Below are 16821 nucleotides of genomic sequence, written 5' to 3'. Positions count from 1 at the left end.
CAAAGATTCTCAAGGCATTGGAAGGGAAGCAAACCTTGTATACTTTGAAAAGAGGTGTCTCTCTAGGCCTTGAGTATGTGCTCTAAGATCTTGTGGCACCTTGGATTGGCTCTCTCTCTTTTCCTCTCCCTCTTCCTCTCCCTCTCCCTCTCCCTCTCCCTCTCCCTCTTCCTCTCCCTATGCAGGTTTACTTTCTATCTAAACTTTATTTTGTTGGTTTTTCAGAATGCCTAATTTTGACATGGTGGTGTTTTAAATTACTGCAGATGTAAAATCCTATGAAGGAAGGTGTTAGATCTCCTATTTCAAATCCATGTGTGATGATGTGTTTACAGGGACAAATTTTGTTTTAATTATTCTATGAGTGTAAATAGTGCAATGAGACTACAACAAAAAGAAAGTGAAGATGCATAGGCCATATGCAAATCTACAACTGCATCTAAACTACCCTCTAAAATAGCATATAAGCACTTATCATGCCAAGCAAGCCTTACACTAATATAAATGTAGTTTTACACACATTTTAGAAGTTGTATTCTAACACTTGTTTAAACACAGCTACAAACATAAACATTGTTAAATTTAGGAACAACTAATTGAGAATTATAAAGTTTATTTTTGTCACACTTAATTAATTTTGTTAGTTTCATCTTAAAACTCATAGACAAAGACAACGTTAAATCAAACAAAGAAAACTAATTCATATTGCCCAATTCAAATACAAAATAAAGCAATGTCAATCAATACTTTAAACTCAAACTAAATGAAAATAACTACAAGATTTCAAAATTGTTCAAATTCTAGTAAAACTAATACGCTAATGATTTACATTCATTTTTCTCTTTATATGAGACCCTAATCAATGATACCTACTCTTGGATAGTTCTCCCCTAACTAGGAAGTTTAGCATGATATTTTCTAGGTATAGAGCACAATGTAAATTCCCTAACAAATGTATCACCACCATGTATGGCATCAATCAATGTGCATGATATTGAGGGATATATGACTTAAGAACTTATGTATCATGTGCATATTTATTTGTTTGAGATTTGAAGCCTCATTGTGAGTATGGAAAATCGATGCTCCTATCAACATTGCTTATAAACATGCTCTATAAATACACGTATTACTAGAAATTACTACCTTAGATTGAAGCTTATCATTGGTCCTCTAATTAGATTGGGTCAATGTGCAATTAAATGTGTTGTAGCTTGATGTTGTCTCAAGCTCAATCGAATATGTTGTAACTTGATATTCTGTCAAGTTTATTCAGATCAAATGTGTTCTAGCCTATGTTTTCTCGAGTTCAATCAATAATTATTAGCCAATAAACTTAGTAATCTTGATTGACTTTAGCCAATCTAAAGTTTAGAACTCCAATTTTACATTGAATCCTAAAGCCTAGATCCTAAATAGTGCAAGTGTTGAGGACTTAGGATAAACCTAAGAACTCATGTAGCATTGTCTATATTTGTATGTTTGAGATTTGGGTGCTTACTCAACTTATGGAAAATTGACCCTTCTATCAGAGTAGCACTTATGAATGTGATTCGAAAGTGTAGATAGCACCAAATTACAAGTAGCTATTGAAGAGTTCTAAATATCAATTCTGTCACACTTATTTAGTTTTAATAGCCTAAATTCAAAACTCATAAACATGGAGACAATGTTCAAGTAAACGGGGTGAACTTCATACTAGCTCATTGAATTACAAACTAAAACAATGTCAAGCACAACTTTGAGCTAAAACTAAATAAAAACAATTATGAGATTTTAAAAACATTCAAATTCTAGAAAAATTTACAAGATAACCATTTAAATTAAAGGTTTATTCTATATACAACCTCAATCAATGATACATACTCTTAGATTATTCTCCCCTAAGTAGAAATTTTAGCATGATATTTTCTTGGGCATAGCACAATGTAACTTCTCAAACAAATATGCCACTACCATGCATGCCATCAATCCAACATGCATATGATGGAGTATTGAAGGAATATGACCTAAGAACTGATGTAGCATCTCTATATTTGTGTGTTTGAGATCTGGGTCCTCACTAAGCATATGGAATTGACCCTTCTATCAATAGCATTCATAAACATACTTTAATAGTTTAAAGTGATATTGGAAGAGTAATAACTTAATTCTAACAATGCTACTTTTTCTTTTTTGTTGCAACACTCCATTACAAATTGTGATACCGCAGGCTTGGAGATACAATATGATAAAGGACATGGTTTGACTATACTTATCAAAAATCTATATGAACATAGGGGTATGTAAGTAATGCCTCTTTCATGTCATCTATTTTTAATTTTTGTGATGCATCCAAAAACACTTTTTAGAATGTAGAAAAAGGCAAGAGCATTTAAAAAGATACCTTGGGAAAGGTATTAAATAAATGTGTTGAGATAGAAGAAGAGTGCCCACATGGGATATTTCATAATGAATTAGCCAACATAGGGTTTACATATTTTTTGCATTAAAAAGGATGCCATATACACCATTACAAATACACCATTTTAGCATGAACAACTGTTTTTTTAATTATCATCTTTTTTTTTGCAATTGACCTTATTAATTTTTTTATAAATTAGGTTTATTTGTATTATTTTCAAGTTTCTTGCAGATCGGAGATTATTATAGTTGCATGCATTGTAGGGGGGTGCCATTTTACTTGAATTTTCTGTAATAGCTAGAAAGTTAATATAGACGAATGTAATAAGGAGTAAAGAAATGTTATTATATGATGTATGATGCATGCATCATCATGAGGAGATCCAAATCTTTCTCACAACTTACACTTCTCAAGGTACGAGCTCTATGTGTAGCATCGAGGTATGCACGATAGGGACGCCTCATATCAAGATTTATTTGGTACTTATACTTCATAATCAAGTCCAAGATTTGGTAGCTTAAAATTCTTTCATTTTTGCATGCGAGCCAAACTTTGGCTTCTAAATGTCTATGCAAACTCATTTCACATTGTAATGCAAACAATAATTATTTAAATTTTAAAATTATTTTCCTTTCACATTTTGCCATATCAAGTTATATTTTGGGTGTTACTATTCATTTTATTCATATAAACAAAGCCCAAGAAAGCACATAAGGAGGGGCAAGAAAAAGGGAAGTTTGTTGCAAACTATAGCTCTAAGAATAGTTCTGCAATTAGTAGCTCAATGGTTTTTTGCTTGTGATGAATCACATTTATAGCCACTTAAGAATGTACATGAAAAATGCGGGCGAAGAGTGTATATATTGACATTTAAAGAACTCTGCAAATTGCAGAAGGTTTTTTGTTTAAAAACGTGATTAAAGTGACACCTGTTCTTTCGTATATATACACATGAGGGGACATGATTTCTTGACATGAGAGGGTGCACGACGTTAGATGTGCCAATAAATTTTTTCTTTAGTTGAGAAAATATGTTTGTGAGGCCATCTACAAGCCTAATTCGTTGTAGTATAAACGTGAGTTTTAACACCCCCACTTAAGTGTGTTTGCCTTTCTCATCTCTGCTTTCATTGTCTTATGGTGTCCTCCCTCATGGAGCAAGTGTAAAGAGTCATGACATGTTTGAACTCGAGGATAATTCCATGATCTAGTCAAAGTTGTAAGAAACCCTGATGTTTTGGTAATACTAACGAGCCCAATGTCCAATGCTTTGAAGAGGCCACAAAACTATTTCTACAACTTTCCATTACGGTTCATATTATGTTATTAGAGTGGGGTCATGCGAACCTATGAGACCTTTTAGATGTCAAATAAATCAAGTCTGTGTGGTGTGACATGCATTTTTCTCCTACTTGCTTAACAACTTTATAATAAAGTTTACTTGGAAATGCAAGTAGATACGTATCGAAGCACTCTTATTTGGCATGCGAGCATTATGTGTGGCCATTTATTTTCTCTATAGAATGCTAGTATCGATCAACGGTGGTGGGTAAGGGGAATTCGGCCCTCACATATGCCAATTATAGTGCAAGGAATAGAATAGTGCAATAGTGCTCGAAGGAAGCGTTGAGTGTGATTGCTTTCGTGAATAATTAATTAAGAGATGCATCCATGCGCGACGGGAGCTCGAAAACACCGGCAGCAACATTAAGGTATCTATGCAAATCCAACTTTACTTGCTTATATTTATTGATTGACGGGATTCAACCGCACTCAAGAAGCTGCGCCGAGCAACCTCATGGGGTGAAATAGCTGCCAAGCACGTCGAGGGGGAAGCTGCGGGAAGGAAGGAAGCGCAGAGAGAACTACTACTGTCAGTAACAGCAGTAGTTGGAGTAGTAACAGCAGGCAGCAGCAACCAGCTAGGCCAGCACGGACTTGATACCCGCCTGGCGGCGCTGCGATTGAATGGAGGTGTTGCTGCTGCGTACCAGAACGAAGGGGAGGTGATCCTCGCTAGACAGCTTGAAGTAGATGACCTCTTCCTCCGAGTAGGCGGCCAAGCCAGTGGAGTTGAGGTAGACGAGGATGTCGTAGGCTTCGCAGATTGCCCCCAGAACGAGAGGGCAGGGCAGAGCCACATCCTGGCGCTGAGAAAACTGGAATCTGTCGCTGGGCGACTGATCCGTTTCCACCAGGAAGTACTCGCCTTCTCCTTCTTGTCTCCAGGCCAGAGCCCTACCGGTGTCCGCATTCTCGATCAGCACATCGTCCTCCTGCGATATGAACTGCCGGACCTCACGGCTAATGTGGTTGAACCTATACTTTGCGCCTTCGTCGGACAAGCGCACATAGTAGGTGGAGTTGCTCTCATCCCACTCGGGAGCCAAATAGCTGCCGGCTCCCTCAGAGCCCACCGACATGAACTCGTACAGCTCTTCGCCGTAATACAAGGCGGGCGAGGTGCACATGCTCCAGTAGGGGTAGACCAAGGGAAGTTCCGGGCATGAAACCCGATGGGGTGCTGCTTCAGCCGATCCCGCGGTGGTGGTTGCTAGCATGCAAAGCTGCAGCATCGCGACCATGAGCATGAGCATCGCCTTTGTCTTGCAGTTGCTGCTTGAATATCACAACTAAAAAGGGATCAGGGGAAGAAAGCCAGAAAAAAGAAGAGACTAAGCGGATCAATGTTTAGCATATATCTTATACCCTTCTCTCCCACAAATTTAAAACGCACGCACTGCACGATACCTAGCAGAAGCCATGGCTCGTAAAATTACGAAGACGTGCCGGAGATATGGATTGCTGCATTGAGCGAGTCGAGAGGGCGATGCGCTGCCGTTTTAAAGAGAGAGAGAGAGAGAGAGGGGGGGGGCAGGGGGCATCATGGTGTCAAGAGATAGGCATCACATGCATGATGGACGGACCAGCAGCACGGAATCACATGCATGTAGTTGACATTGGTGACCTTTTCAATCACAAGCTCAGCAAGGCTCACATCGATACATGATGCGCTGCTTGTCCTGATATGAGCCTTGCTGAGCAAGTGATTGAAATCGCTGTACTACAACGTTCAAGGCGCCTCTCTCTCTCTCTCTGGGGAAAATATTTCAAAGTTTTGATCTTGCTAATGCTGATGCGAATGTCATATTCTGTGTGTTTGTTCTATGAAGAGATAGATCTTGCTAACTCCAAAGGACCAGCCCATCCGCTTTATCCCCTTTGTCTTTGATGATGGCGTTTGCAAGACCATAATGAGCCTGCACGACCCCTCTTGCTTGAAGACATGTGACCTGCAAAACATGTCATACAAAGTTCTGACGTACCTTCATACTTTTCAAGTCACTTTTCACTTTCTCTCTAGTGCACCCATGCACTTTAGTGCTTTTGCAAAGAATGGATTTTGCAAAGACCTAGCCAATGGACCACCCATCCACTCTAGTGCAGTTGCAAAGAATGACAAAGTTTTTGATTACCCCTGAAAAAAAGCTCATAATGTAAATAATGCAATGACTTTTTTCCTTTGTTTTTTGGGATATTGTGAAAGATGAACATTTAGAGGAAGGTTCCAATATAGTGAAAGTTGGGATATTGTGAAAGATGAACAGTTCGAGGAAGGTTCCAATATAGTGAAAGTTTGAGGCCCCTTTGACTTCATAGTGGCTAGTCAAGGCAATTAGAGAATGTATGGAGACATGGTAATCATCTGGATTATGAGGTAATTGGATATCTTATAAGAACTATAAAGTTAAGAGTCCATCCCACAAGATAAGGGCATTTGGCTTCCATATCCACTTTCATAAGTCCCCTAGTATGGCCAGCCACCACCAAAATTACTCAAATAGAAAAACACATTATTACACTTCATTATATCCTCAAATATGTTTGGATTGCTGAGTATGTTCAAGTTTAACTAGAGAAAATATTGAAATTTTTTAAGAAGAAAATCTAAAAGGCCTTCAAAACTTCTTTAGATCAAATTCTTAGCAGAGTTCTTATTTACTTGCTTTGTTTTATGTGTTCAACTTACTTTTCCTAACAAAAATGTTAATGACCTCATTGAGCAAACTTTACCAAAAGTTTGTCTCTTTGAGGTGGCAAACGTATCACATCAAGTGATCATATATATTTTAATACAAATCATTCATGAATAAAAAATCTAAAACTTATTGTGTGATCCATAGTTTTTCCATATGCCAACCATATAGCAAATGCCTTATTAGCACATGAACCCAAGCAACATGGTTATAAATTAGTGTTGTCACTCAACAAACTAGTGTGGGTCTGTTAAATAGTGAACTAAACCAAAAGCATTGACTCCTCTTAATAACAGTTAAAAAACTAAATGCTTTCAACACTTCTTTTCATTCCTTCCAACATAGGGAGTGCTCAAAGAAATGAGTAGAAGAGATGAGCTACAATATATCATTATGCAAAGACAATATTCCAAAGGCTCTAGAATTTCAGCTTGTAATTTAATCATGATTTTAACTAGCATGATTGACTAATTACAACATATATACTCACATGCTTATATCATAGTAAACCAAAATTATCAAAATTAAAAGTACACATAAGTTTAAAAAAAGTTTGTATTTGCTCTTTATAAGAATTTTTATAAGGATCCCATTATCCCAAGGATATGTGGAAAAGCACATTGCTTACATTGATTTTTCTATTATCTAACTTGAAAAGAAATGGGTCAATGACTTTCCACATTGATTATAAAAGGATTATGACCATTCCACAAGAAATCCACATCTATGAGAGATGTATGTGTCTCATCTCAAGTATATTGATCCAAGTTTATCCACTCCCCTCGCAAAATTCACCATATTCTATATCAAAAGCAAATGCATAGAGTTTGTCTAGCGATCAAATACCTATAATTAGAACAAAAAATATAGTAAGTAAAAGTGACTAACACAACAATTCATCTAAGCAATACCTATATCAATTAAATCAAGGCATATAAATCAGTTAAAAATATTTATGTAAGTGTAAGATCGCATTGGTTGACCATGTACTTGACCATCTCATCAAAATGTGTTCTTTTAACCTACCATAACCGCCCAATAGTTAACCCATCCAGTTATAAAAATTATCTTATCATTATAATATTAAACATACTCAATTTCTAAAAATGCCTTCAAAATGGCATGTACAAAGAAGGTGTTTATTAGTCCTAATTATTAAAAGAAAATTTAAACATGATACTTTTGACCATGTGACCAAAACTATGTCCCATATAAATGACACATGATAATTTAATTGAGATAATTTATACTCTATTCATAGTTTCTTCTAAGGACTAACCATTCTATTTTTGAACTAGTTATATCCCATAGATATTTAAACTCATGAATTGTAACAAGCATTTTACCTTAATATTCCATATATACATCTCAAAAGATATATTGGAGGTGAAATCTTTATTGCAATATTTATTACTGAGGCAAAACTCCTTTGGGAGCTGCAATGAATCTTTTTTGGGGTGTGCAATCTATTGTTGGCTCTCTTATCCTAAGGTACATGCATAGACATACACTAGTGATATAATAAAATATGTTATAAGAGATAAGAGATTTGGCCATTTGGACAAATCTAATCAAAACTAAGATGACAAGATCATTACACAACACATATAAGAGTTTATTTGAAATAAGATCTAAAATACACTCAAGTAAATTTTGCATAGCTAGCTCAAACTTTTCATTTTGATAAGTATTCTTACACACTAGATTACAATATCTCCTTTAAACAAATATACTTACAAAGGATATAAATAAAATTTAATAAGCTCTTTAATACTATTTTTGGTGCGTAAATCGAATGTTGGATGCGTACATAGCGAGCGCCGGAAGGTCCCCAAGAATAAAAGAACTGTACTTAAGCTCAAAAAGCAAGAAGATAAACTTGCACGACATGATAAAAAGAGACAAATTGGTACAATCTCCCCCCATGCCTTGTGTGAGCACTTCACAAGGTATGTATTTATAAAGTTATTCCTCTCAAAGCTCAAAAATAGCCCAAGTTTACAATAAGCGTGCTTTAGCTTTTGTGTTTGCTTTTGTCGAAATAAAGAATAAAGCACTTGGCCAGCCCAAAAGTCGGTCTATGCCCAAATACAATGTTCCATAATGAAATATTTAAACTATGCACCCATGCGCATACAAAATAATAAATATTTATCATGCGCTTCAGAAAGTAAGCACACCTAAATAAATATTAGCACCATGCCTTAAATAATAAGACGTACAGCCATAAAAAATTAATATTTATTCTAAGTCATTTGAATACATGCTATCGCCTAGTGCTTCCCAACGCCACCACTGCCTACTCTACACATCAATTGAAGCATTCACAACCAAGAAAAGTGAATACGTAGTACTCTTCAACTACAAAATAAATAAACAGGTTAAAACTATGTCCTAACCTTAATTTAATACGAGTGTACTCTAAACTCATAAACATCCATTAATTTAAATATGTATTTTGTGGAATCACCCACATACACATTAAATTAACATGATACCTGAAAAGGACAAGCGTCCCCGTTAACTTCTCGCACAAGAAATCCACTTTGTGTACGAGTCGCGGCAAATAAATATAGTTTTACGAAATCCACTGCAAAACCTCATAGAATCCACCATGGAATATGCCTTCTGACATTATACCCCCGGGGTGGGATAGCAATTGACCTCAATCGCTATTAGCTCAATGTGGAGCGAGCAGTGAGGGGTAAGCACTTAGGTCACGGGCGTGCATCCATTGGGCCTCTTCAACATGATGATTTTTAAACTTAACCAAATATCTAGAGAATCTACGGCCAATTTTAATTGTCAAAAAGTCAGTGTCTAGAATAGTTTCAAACTCAAGGATTTCAATTTCTTCTTCTAACAAAGGAGGGTTTCCAAGACAGGGTGAACAGGTAATTCGCCTCTAAAAGTTCGTAACAAATTGATATGAAAAATATTGTGGATTTTCCAATGTTGGGATAGTTCTAATTTAAATGCATTCTCATTGATTTTATGAATGATCTTGAAAGGTCCATAAAATCTAGGGGCTAACTTAACAAAATGGTGTTTCTCAACACTTTGTAATCTTCTCTTTTCAATGCGTAACCAAACATAATCATTAACTTTGAAACTCATAACTTTTCTTTTCTCGTTAGCTTGTTTAGTGTATGCTTGCTGGTTGGGCTTTCACAATCATGTCTTTGACTTCAGCAAAAATTGTAGCATGCATATTGGCAATATCATCAGCAGCTTTAACTTTGTTTGACAATGATGTAATAGGTGTAGGAAATCTATATCCATAAATGATTTCAAAATGTGATTTTTGTGTAGCTGTATGTGGTGTATTATTGTATGCAAATTGAAGTTGATGCGAGGAGGCATATTCCACTATGGATTCCGTGAGGTTTTGCGGTGGATTCCATAAAATTATATTTGTTGCCGAGGCTCATACACAAGGTGGATTCCTTGTGCGAAAAGTCTCACTTGACTTGGGTCTCACCTATATATACTAACTCTACATCAATATGAATCATTCTTTGGGAGCATGTCTTATGTATCTCTCTCGTACTCTCTCTCTCTCTTAACATGTTATCAGAGCTATGGATGCGTATAAACAACAAGGAAGATAAGTTGTTTCATTGTTTATACTTAATTGAATTCATTGCACAAGTGATGATTTGATACATGAACTTGTTCAAATTAGAAGTATTAGTTAACTTTGTCTTTAAAAACAAAACCAGGTCTGGGTGTGTAGCTCTCATCGTGCTCTCGAATCCTGTCGAAACAGCCTGTCAATCGGAGTTCTAGATCAAAAGTTTTGACAGTTCAGGATTCAAGACAACAATTCTGCTCGAATCTGCGATTCTTTATTTAAAACTATAATTCTAATTACAGTTCATTAATCCCCAATTACAGTTCGTTAATCGCTCGTCTTCGTTAATGATGTTGATTACGACAAGCAAACATCTTGCTATTTTTAGCGATGTTTTATTCTCGTTCACGTTCTTTGTTCGACCAAAATAGTACTTTTTTTTATACACATCATCTCGTCGTGCACGTTATGTCTCTCTATTTCGGGCTTTCTTTTTAGTCACTCAATACTTTTCGCCGTTCTTACGTGCATCTCCTTATTTTGATTGTCACGTGTCTCAACTACACTCGTCTTGTTCATGGTTTGCAGATTCTACGATCTCATCTTATTTGTTTTCTCTCGAGATACAGGCATGGCCAATTGTGTAATTGTTAATGGATATCCGTCTGGCCAACATTCGGTTCCCTTCTTCCAAGGACAAGGCTTTCCTGGGTAGAAAGCAAAGATGATGCTAATTCTTGAAGCTGACGAATTATTTGATATTGTTTTGGACGACCTGTCTTGCCCAGTTCAACCTATTGATGTGATGAATGACAATTCTCTAATTACTGATGACCCGTTATTTGAACAATGGAAATTTGATCATACTGATTGGATTCGTCGTGACAAAGCAGCTCGTCATTATATATTGTCTACACTTCTTGACTCACTTATGTTGGATGTCTTTCATCTAGAAACCTCTCATGTTGTTTGGGAGTATCTTATCTCAATGTTTGAGAAGAAATCGGTCACCGAAATTTTATATCTCCAAACTCGTTTGAAGAATCTTCAATATAAGGTTGGTACTTCTATGCACTCTCATATCGAGGCTTTTAAAGACATTATCAATCAGCTTGGTGCTGTCGGTGCTCCTGTTACTAAAAATCAGATTATTACTCAACTTCTTCATACCATCAAAGATCCTTTATATGACAATATCATCACTATTTTGTCTAACAAGGATGATATCCACTTTGACAAAGCATGTATATCTCTTATTGAATATTCTCAATGTCATGAGCATCATTTGGAAAAATCTGATGCTGTTTTGGTCACTCGCTAACAAAGGGATTTTGATGATGCTTTTGTTGCTCGCAAGCGTCCCGCTTCACGTTTTCAGCAAGGTGGACGCCCTAATCAAGGTGGTAAATCTTCTCGTCTTGCTTATCCTAACAAACATTGTTCTTATTGTGATAAGAAAGGCCATGTGGCTTCTGATTGTTGGGCACGTCAATATGATGAGTAGCATGGAGTTACTACAAAGCAACCTTGCTCATCCAAAAGTTTTCCTCCTTGTGATTATTGTGCACATACAGATCATCCATCTCGTCATTGTTATAAATGCAGATATGATGAAGAACGTTCTCGAGCTTATATTGTTCAACAAACTACAACTGATGATGATCATACTCATCAGGAGCTCAATTTCGTCCATCATGATATCTCTCCAGAAAAGGTACTTCATGTTCATGATGGTTCTCTATTCATCGTTGATTCAGGTGCCACTGGAAACATGACATACCAATCGCAGTGGCTTCACAATTATCATTCTCTTCCTATCAAGAAGTTTATTTACCTTGCGGATGATACGACTTGTCAAGTCAAAGGAGTGGGTGATTTATATCTGGGGACTGTTTCATCCACTAGAATATTAAGAGGAGTTCTTCATGTTCCAAATTTGCAAAGAAATCTTCTTTCTGTTGCTCGTCTAGTTGATCTTGGTTTGTTTGTTGGCTTTGATTATAATCAATGTCGTATAGAGAAAGAGGGATATACTATAGCAGTGGCTCCTCGACATGGTAATTTATTTGAGCTATCATTGAATGATACGGTTGCAAATGTTGTTACTACCCCTGGAGATGCAGATTGCAAATTAGGGCATCAACGATTTGCACACTTCGATTTTGCCAAAATTCTTGATCTTCATCGTCATGGTCTTGTGCAAGGTATGGATCTTAAATCTCATCCACGTATGGGAATATGTGAGTACTATGCACTTGAAAAACACCATCGTTCGCCTTTCCACACTTCTACTTCATCACATTCCTGTGCTCTCTTGGATTTGGTTAATACCGATATTTGCGGTCCTTTTCCTGCCTCAAAGTCTCAATATCGATATTTTATAACTTTCATTGATGATTTCTCACGGTACACACATGTCTATCTTCTTAGACATAAGTCCGAGGCTTTATCTATATTTAAACAATACAAGACAAGTGTGGAGCTTCAAACTGGATTCTCTATAAAGACTCTTCGCAGTGACAATGGCGGTGAATATGTATCCAATCTATTTTATGACTTCTGTAAGGATCAAGGTATTCATCATGAGTTTACAGTTCCTTATTCTCCTCAGCAAAATGGTGTTTCTGAGTGCAAAAAGAGCACTATTATTAATGCTATATGTTGCATGCTTATACACTCTAGTTTGTCTCGAAAGTTTTGGACTGAAGCACTTCTAACATCCGTTTTTATTCAAAATCATCTTCCAACAACTGCACCTGCTGGTAAAATTCCTATAACAATCTGGACAGGGAAGACACCTTCAGTCTCTCACTTTTGCACATTTGGATGCATTGCTTATATTCATGTGCCCAAGGACACTCAACATAAGTTGGATCCTCCAGGTCTGAAGGTTATTTTTCTTGGTTATTCAGATCATTCCAAAGTTACAAATTTTATGATCCTTCTATTCAAAAGGTTATCATTAGTCATGATGCTATATTTGATGAGAAGACTATGGGTAGCACATGGTCGTCAGATGTTTCAGATGATACACAGTCTTTGCTTAGTGCATTTCCTTACTTGCTTTGTGAGTCTACTAATTCTGATGATCATAAACCTCCTTCACCTCCAAAGAAGATTGATGAAAATTTGGAGATATATGTCGATCTTCCTATTGAGATAGAGCATGGATTCTATTCTATTGAATATGATGTCTTTGATGATGCTATGTCTGTCCAAGAGGATCCAATATCGTATATGGAAGCTATCAATTCGTCTCAAAGGGATCAATGGCAAGAAGCTATGCAAGTTGAGTACGATTCTTTAATCTCCAAAGGTACATGGATTCTTACTAAACTCCCCCCAAATCGTGTTTCTATCAAATGTAAATGGATTTATAAAACCAAGACCAAAGCTGATGGCTCGTTTGATAAGTTCAAAGCATGACTTGTTGCAAAAGGTTACTCGCAAATTGCAGGAGTAGATTATCAAGAAACATTTTCTCCCGTTGTGCGCTCCACAACTGTTTGTATGCTTTTGGCTTTTGCAACACTATTTGATCTAGAAATTCACCAAATGGATGTTAAAACGGCTTTTCTCAATGGAGATCTTGAAGAAGAAATCTATATGGAGCAACCTAAAGGTTTTATGATTGCAGGAAAGAAGCATCTTGTATGCCAGCTTCATCGTGCATTATATGGATTGAAGCAAGCCTCTCGTGCTTGGTATATTAAGAATGATCAGTTCCTCACATCTAAAGGTGTTGTTGCATGTTTTGCTGACCCAAATCTTTACATCAAAAGGGAGGACAAATGTTTTATTATTCTTGCTCTATATGTTGATGATACTATTCTTGTGTCAAATAATATTGCTTTCTTGGATGCTATGAAGAAGCTTTTATCGACTGCATTTGAAATGGTGGATCTTGGTGAGATACATTCTTGTTTGGGTATTCAAGTTCAACGACACCGACAACAAGGAATTCTTCTTCTTCACCAGATAAAGTTTATTAATGATATTGTTGAGAAGTTTGGGTTGAGAAATGCGCACTCTGCCAACACTCCCATTCTTTCAAGCTCTACCAAGGGTACATCTACAATGCGCAATGAAGAATCAACCATTCATCAACCTTTTGCTAATCTTGTTGATTGTCTTTAATTTATTGGTTTAAACACAAGACCGGATATTTTATTTGCAGCTAACTTTTTGTGACAGTATCTTTCTTCCCCTTCCACTATTCATTCGAGTGCCGCAAAATGTATTCTTAAGTACCTCAAGGGTACTAAGGAGTTTGGTCTTATTTATCATCGTCGAGAGGATTCTTCTTTATCTTCTTCAACTTCTCTTGACCTTATTGGATATACAGATGCTGATTGGGCAAGTTCACATTTATCCATGCGATCTACAAGTGGGAATTGTTTCTTTGTAAATGGATGTTTGGTTTCTTGGTCTAGCAAGAAACAACGATGTGTTGCGGTTTCCACAACTGAGGCCGAATATGTTGCTGCATCATTAGCAACTCACGAGCTAGTTTGGCTTCAACAACTACTTGCAGATTTGGGACATCCTTCATCATCTAGTATACCTCTTCGATGCAACAACCAAAGTGATATTAGTCTTACCAAAGACTATATACAACATAGTAAATCAAAGCATATTGTTATTCATTATCATTATGTTTGACATGAAGTCAAGAAAGGTTCCATTATGGCGGAGCATTGTCCCAGTGATCAAATGGTTACAGACATCTTCACAAAAGCTCTTAGTGAAGCTCGCTTTATTTCATTAAGACATGCACTTGGTATTGTTTCAAGTTCTTGTCTCACTGATTGAGGCATGTATCATTATATTCAAGAAAAATTTATAGTAAATCATTTTTGTATTGTAGGTATGTGTAGGGGCTTGGGTTTTCCCCTTGTTCTCCATAAGGGTTTTTTCACTCGCAACCAGAGACCTTTGTTTGAGTGGGGATGTTACAACTATATATATCATCTCTCACTTGACTTGGGTCTCACCTATATATACTAACTCTACATCAATATGAATCATTCTTTGGGAGCATGTCTTGTGTATCTCTCTCGTACTCTCTCTCTCTCTTAACAACGTATGTCCTTTTCGGGCATCTTGTTAATTTAATGTGCAAGTGTATGATTCCATAGCGGGTAATTCCACAAAATACATATTTAAATTAATAGACGTTTATGAGTTTAGAGTGTGCACTCGTAATAAATTAAGGTTAGCATTGAGTTCTAATTTATTTATTTTGTAGTTGAAGAATGCTAGGTATTCACTTTTGTCGATTTAATTTTATTATTTTCCAACAATTGTGAATGCTTCAGTTGATGTGTAGAGCAGGCAGCGGTGGCGTTGGGAAGCACTGGGCGATAGCGTGTATTCAAGTTATTTAGAAGAAATTATCATTTTTTATGGACGTGCATCTTAGGCGTGGCGCCAATATTTATTTTGACGTGCTTATTTATCGAAGTGCTTGACATTTATTTATTATTTTTTATGCGCATGGATGCATGATTTAAATATTTGTTATTGGACATTGTATTTGGGCACAACCTGACTCTTTGGGCGCCCAATAGCTTTAATTCTTTAGTGGGACAAAAGCATAAACAAAAGCTAAAGCGTGCTAATTGTAAATTGGGCTATTTTTTTAAAGCTTGGAGATGAATAATATATAAAATACATGTTTTGTGGAGCGCTCACACAAGGCATGGGACGAGATTGTACCCAATCAGTCTTTTGATTCATGTCATGCAAGTCTTCTCTCTTGGTTTTTTGTTCAAAAATAGAGTTATTTTGTTCTTGGGGACCTTCCGGTGCTCGCTACGCATGCATATAGCATCTGATCTGTGCACCAGTGGTATTAGAGCGAAGCTGAGATCGAGGACTTTCAATTGCTTACCATCTCGTGCGAAGGTGGAGCTCCTAGGAATGATCAAGCTCTACAGTCATTCTTGCAACAATCCGTCAATACCAGCGTGTTCCTGGCAGTGAAGAACCCCCTGCTACTCTGTTGGATTGTGAAGGACCGGCCTCTACAGGCGGAGGACCACTCGCGAAGTTCCTTTGCAAAACATTTTTTCTCAAAGAGAAGCAAATAAGTAACTTCTATTAAATTGAGATTAGAAAGCTTATTAAGCTTCATAAAAAGCTTAAAGGCCATAATTTTTCCGTCCGTGGCGAAAGTGTGTACTCCCTCACGATGTTGACGTCAATATACTCTCGTCCCGGCACAGTTCAAATCATTGGATTAAGCTTTCTTTTCAAAAAGTTAAATCTTAAAGGTTTAAGCCTTTACTAAAGCTTCAAGAAATAAAGCTTAAATATTCTCATAGTAGCCGCTCCCATTGGATTAAATGCGAACTCGTCTTTAACCTTCTGCAAGCCCCTGTTCACACCTGTGGACTGACAGAGCCAAATTCCAGCAAACAGATTGCTATACGGAGTCTGCACGCACGAATTATCTTCTTGGAAGACAACTGTGATATCAAATTCCATATCCGCAAAGAAGAAATACTACAAAAATCCATTTTTTTTAAAAAGAGAAATAAGCCTTGTAAACCCCCGACTTTGAGCTAAGCTCATCCTTAACAAGATTTCGAGTGTGTGAGATCTTTTGGAATTTTGCACGATGTCCAATCAAACCATGGAAGATTATATGTGTAATGAAGGAGACCTAGGAGAGAGAAGAAGAGAGATAAAGATTGCAAGAAGAGAGAGAAATAGGGTGACGAGGAGAGAGAAAGATAAGGAGTAGAGAGAGAAAGACAAGAAGAGGAGAGAGAAATGGCTGGCAGCCATGGAAGGACGGCTGG

The 16821-nt window shown here is 36.9% G+C and overlaps 1 protein-coding gene across 1 annotated transcript; it reads right to left on the bottom strand.

The window, feature by feature from the left end:
- Positions 1 to 4119: 4119 nt before the first annotated feature.
- LOC148008912 (uncharacterized) lies at positions 4120 to 5302 on the bottom strand. The gene is made up of 2 exons (XM_087673922.1): positions 5156 to 5302; positions 4120 to 5020 (listed from the first exon to the last, which is right to left on the bottom strand). The coding sequence occupies exons 1-2, from the start codon at positions 5167 to 5169 to the stop codon at positions 4327 to 4329; spliced, it is 708 nt and encodes a 235-aa protein (XP_087530048.1). The 5' UTR covers positions 5170 to 5302; the 3' UTR covers positions 4120 to 4326.
- Positions 5303 to 16821: the final 11519 nt, after the last annotated feature.

This window comes from Lygodium microphyllum, unplaced genomic scaffold, assembly GCF_053477565.2.
Source record: "Lygodium microphyllum isolate KBCC unplaced genomic scaffold, Lygodium_microphyllum_v1.1.10 scaffold_47, whole genome shotgun sequence".
Taxonomy (NCBI): domain Eukaryota; kingdom Viridiplantae; phylum Streptophyta; class Polypodiopsida; order Schizaeales; family Lygodiaceae; genus Lygodium; species Lygodium microphyllum.
Note: the sequence above shows the minus strand (reverse complement) of the source record. Positions and strands in the feature narration are given on the sequence as shown.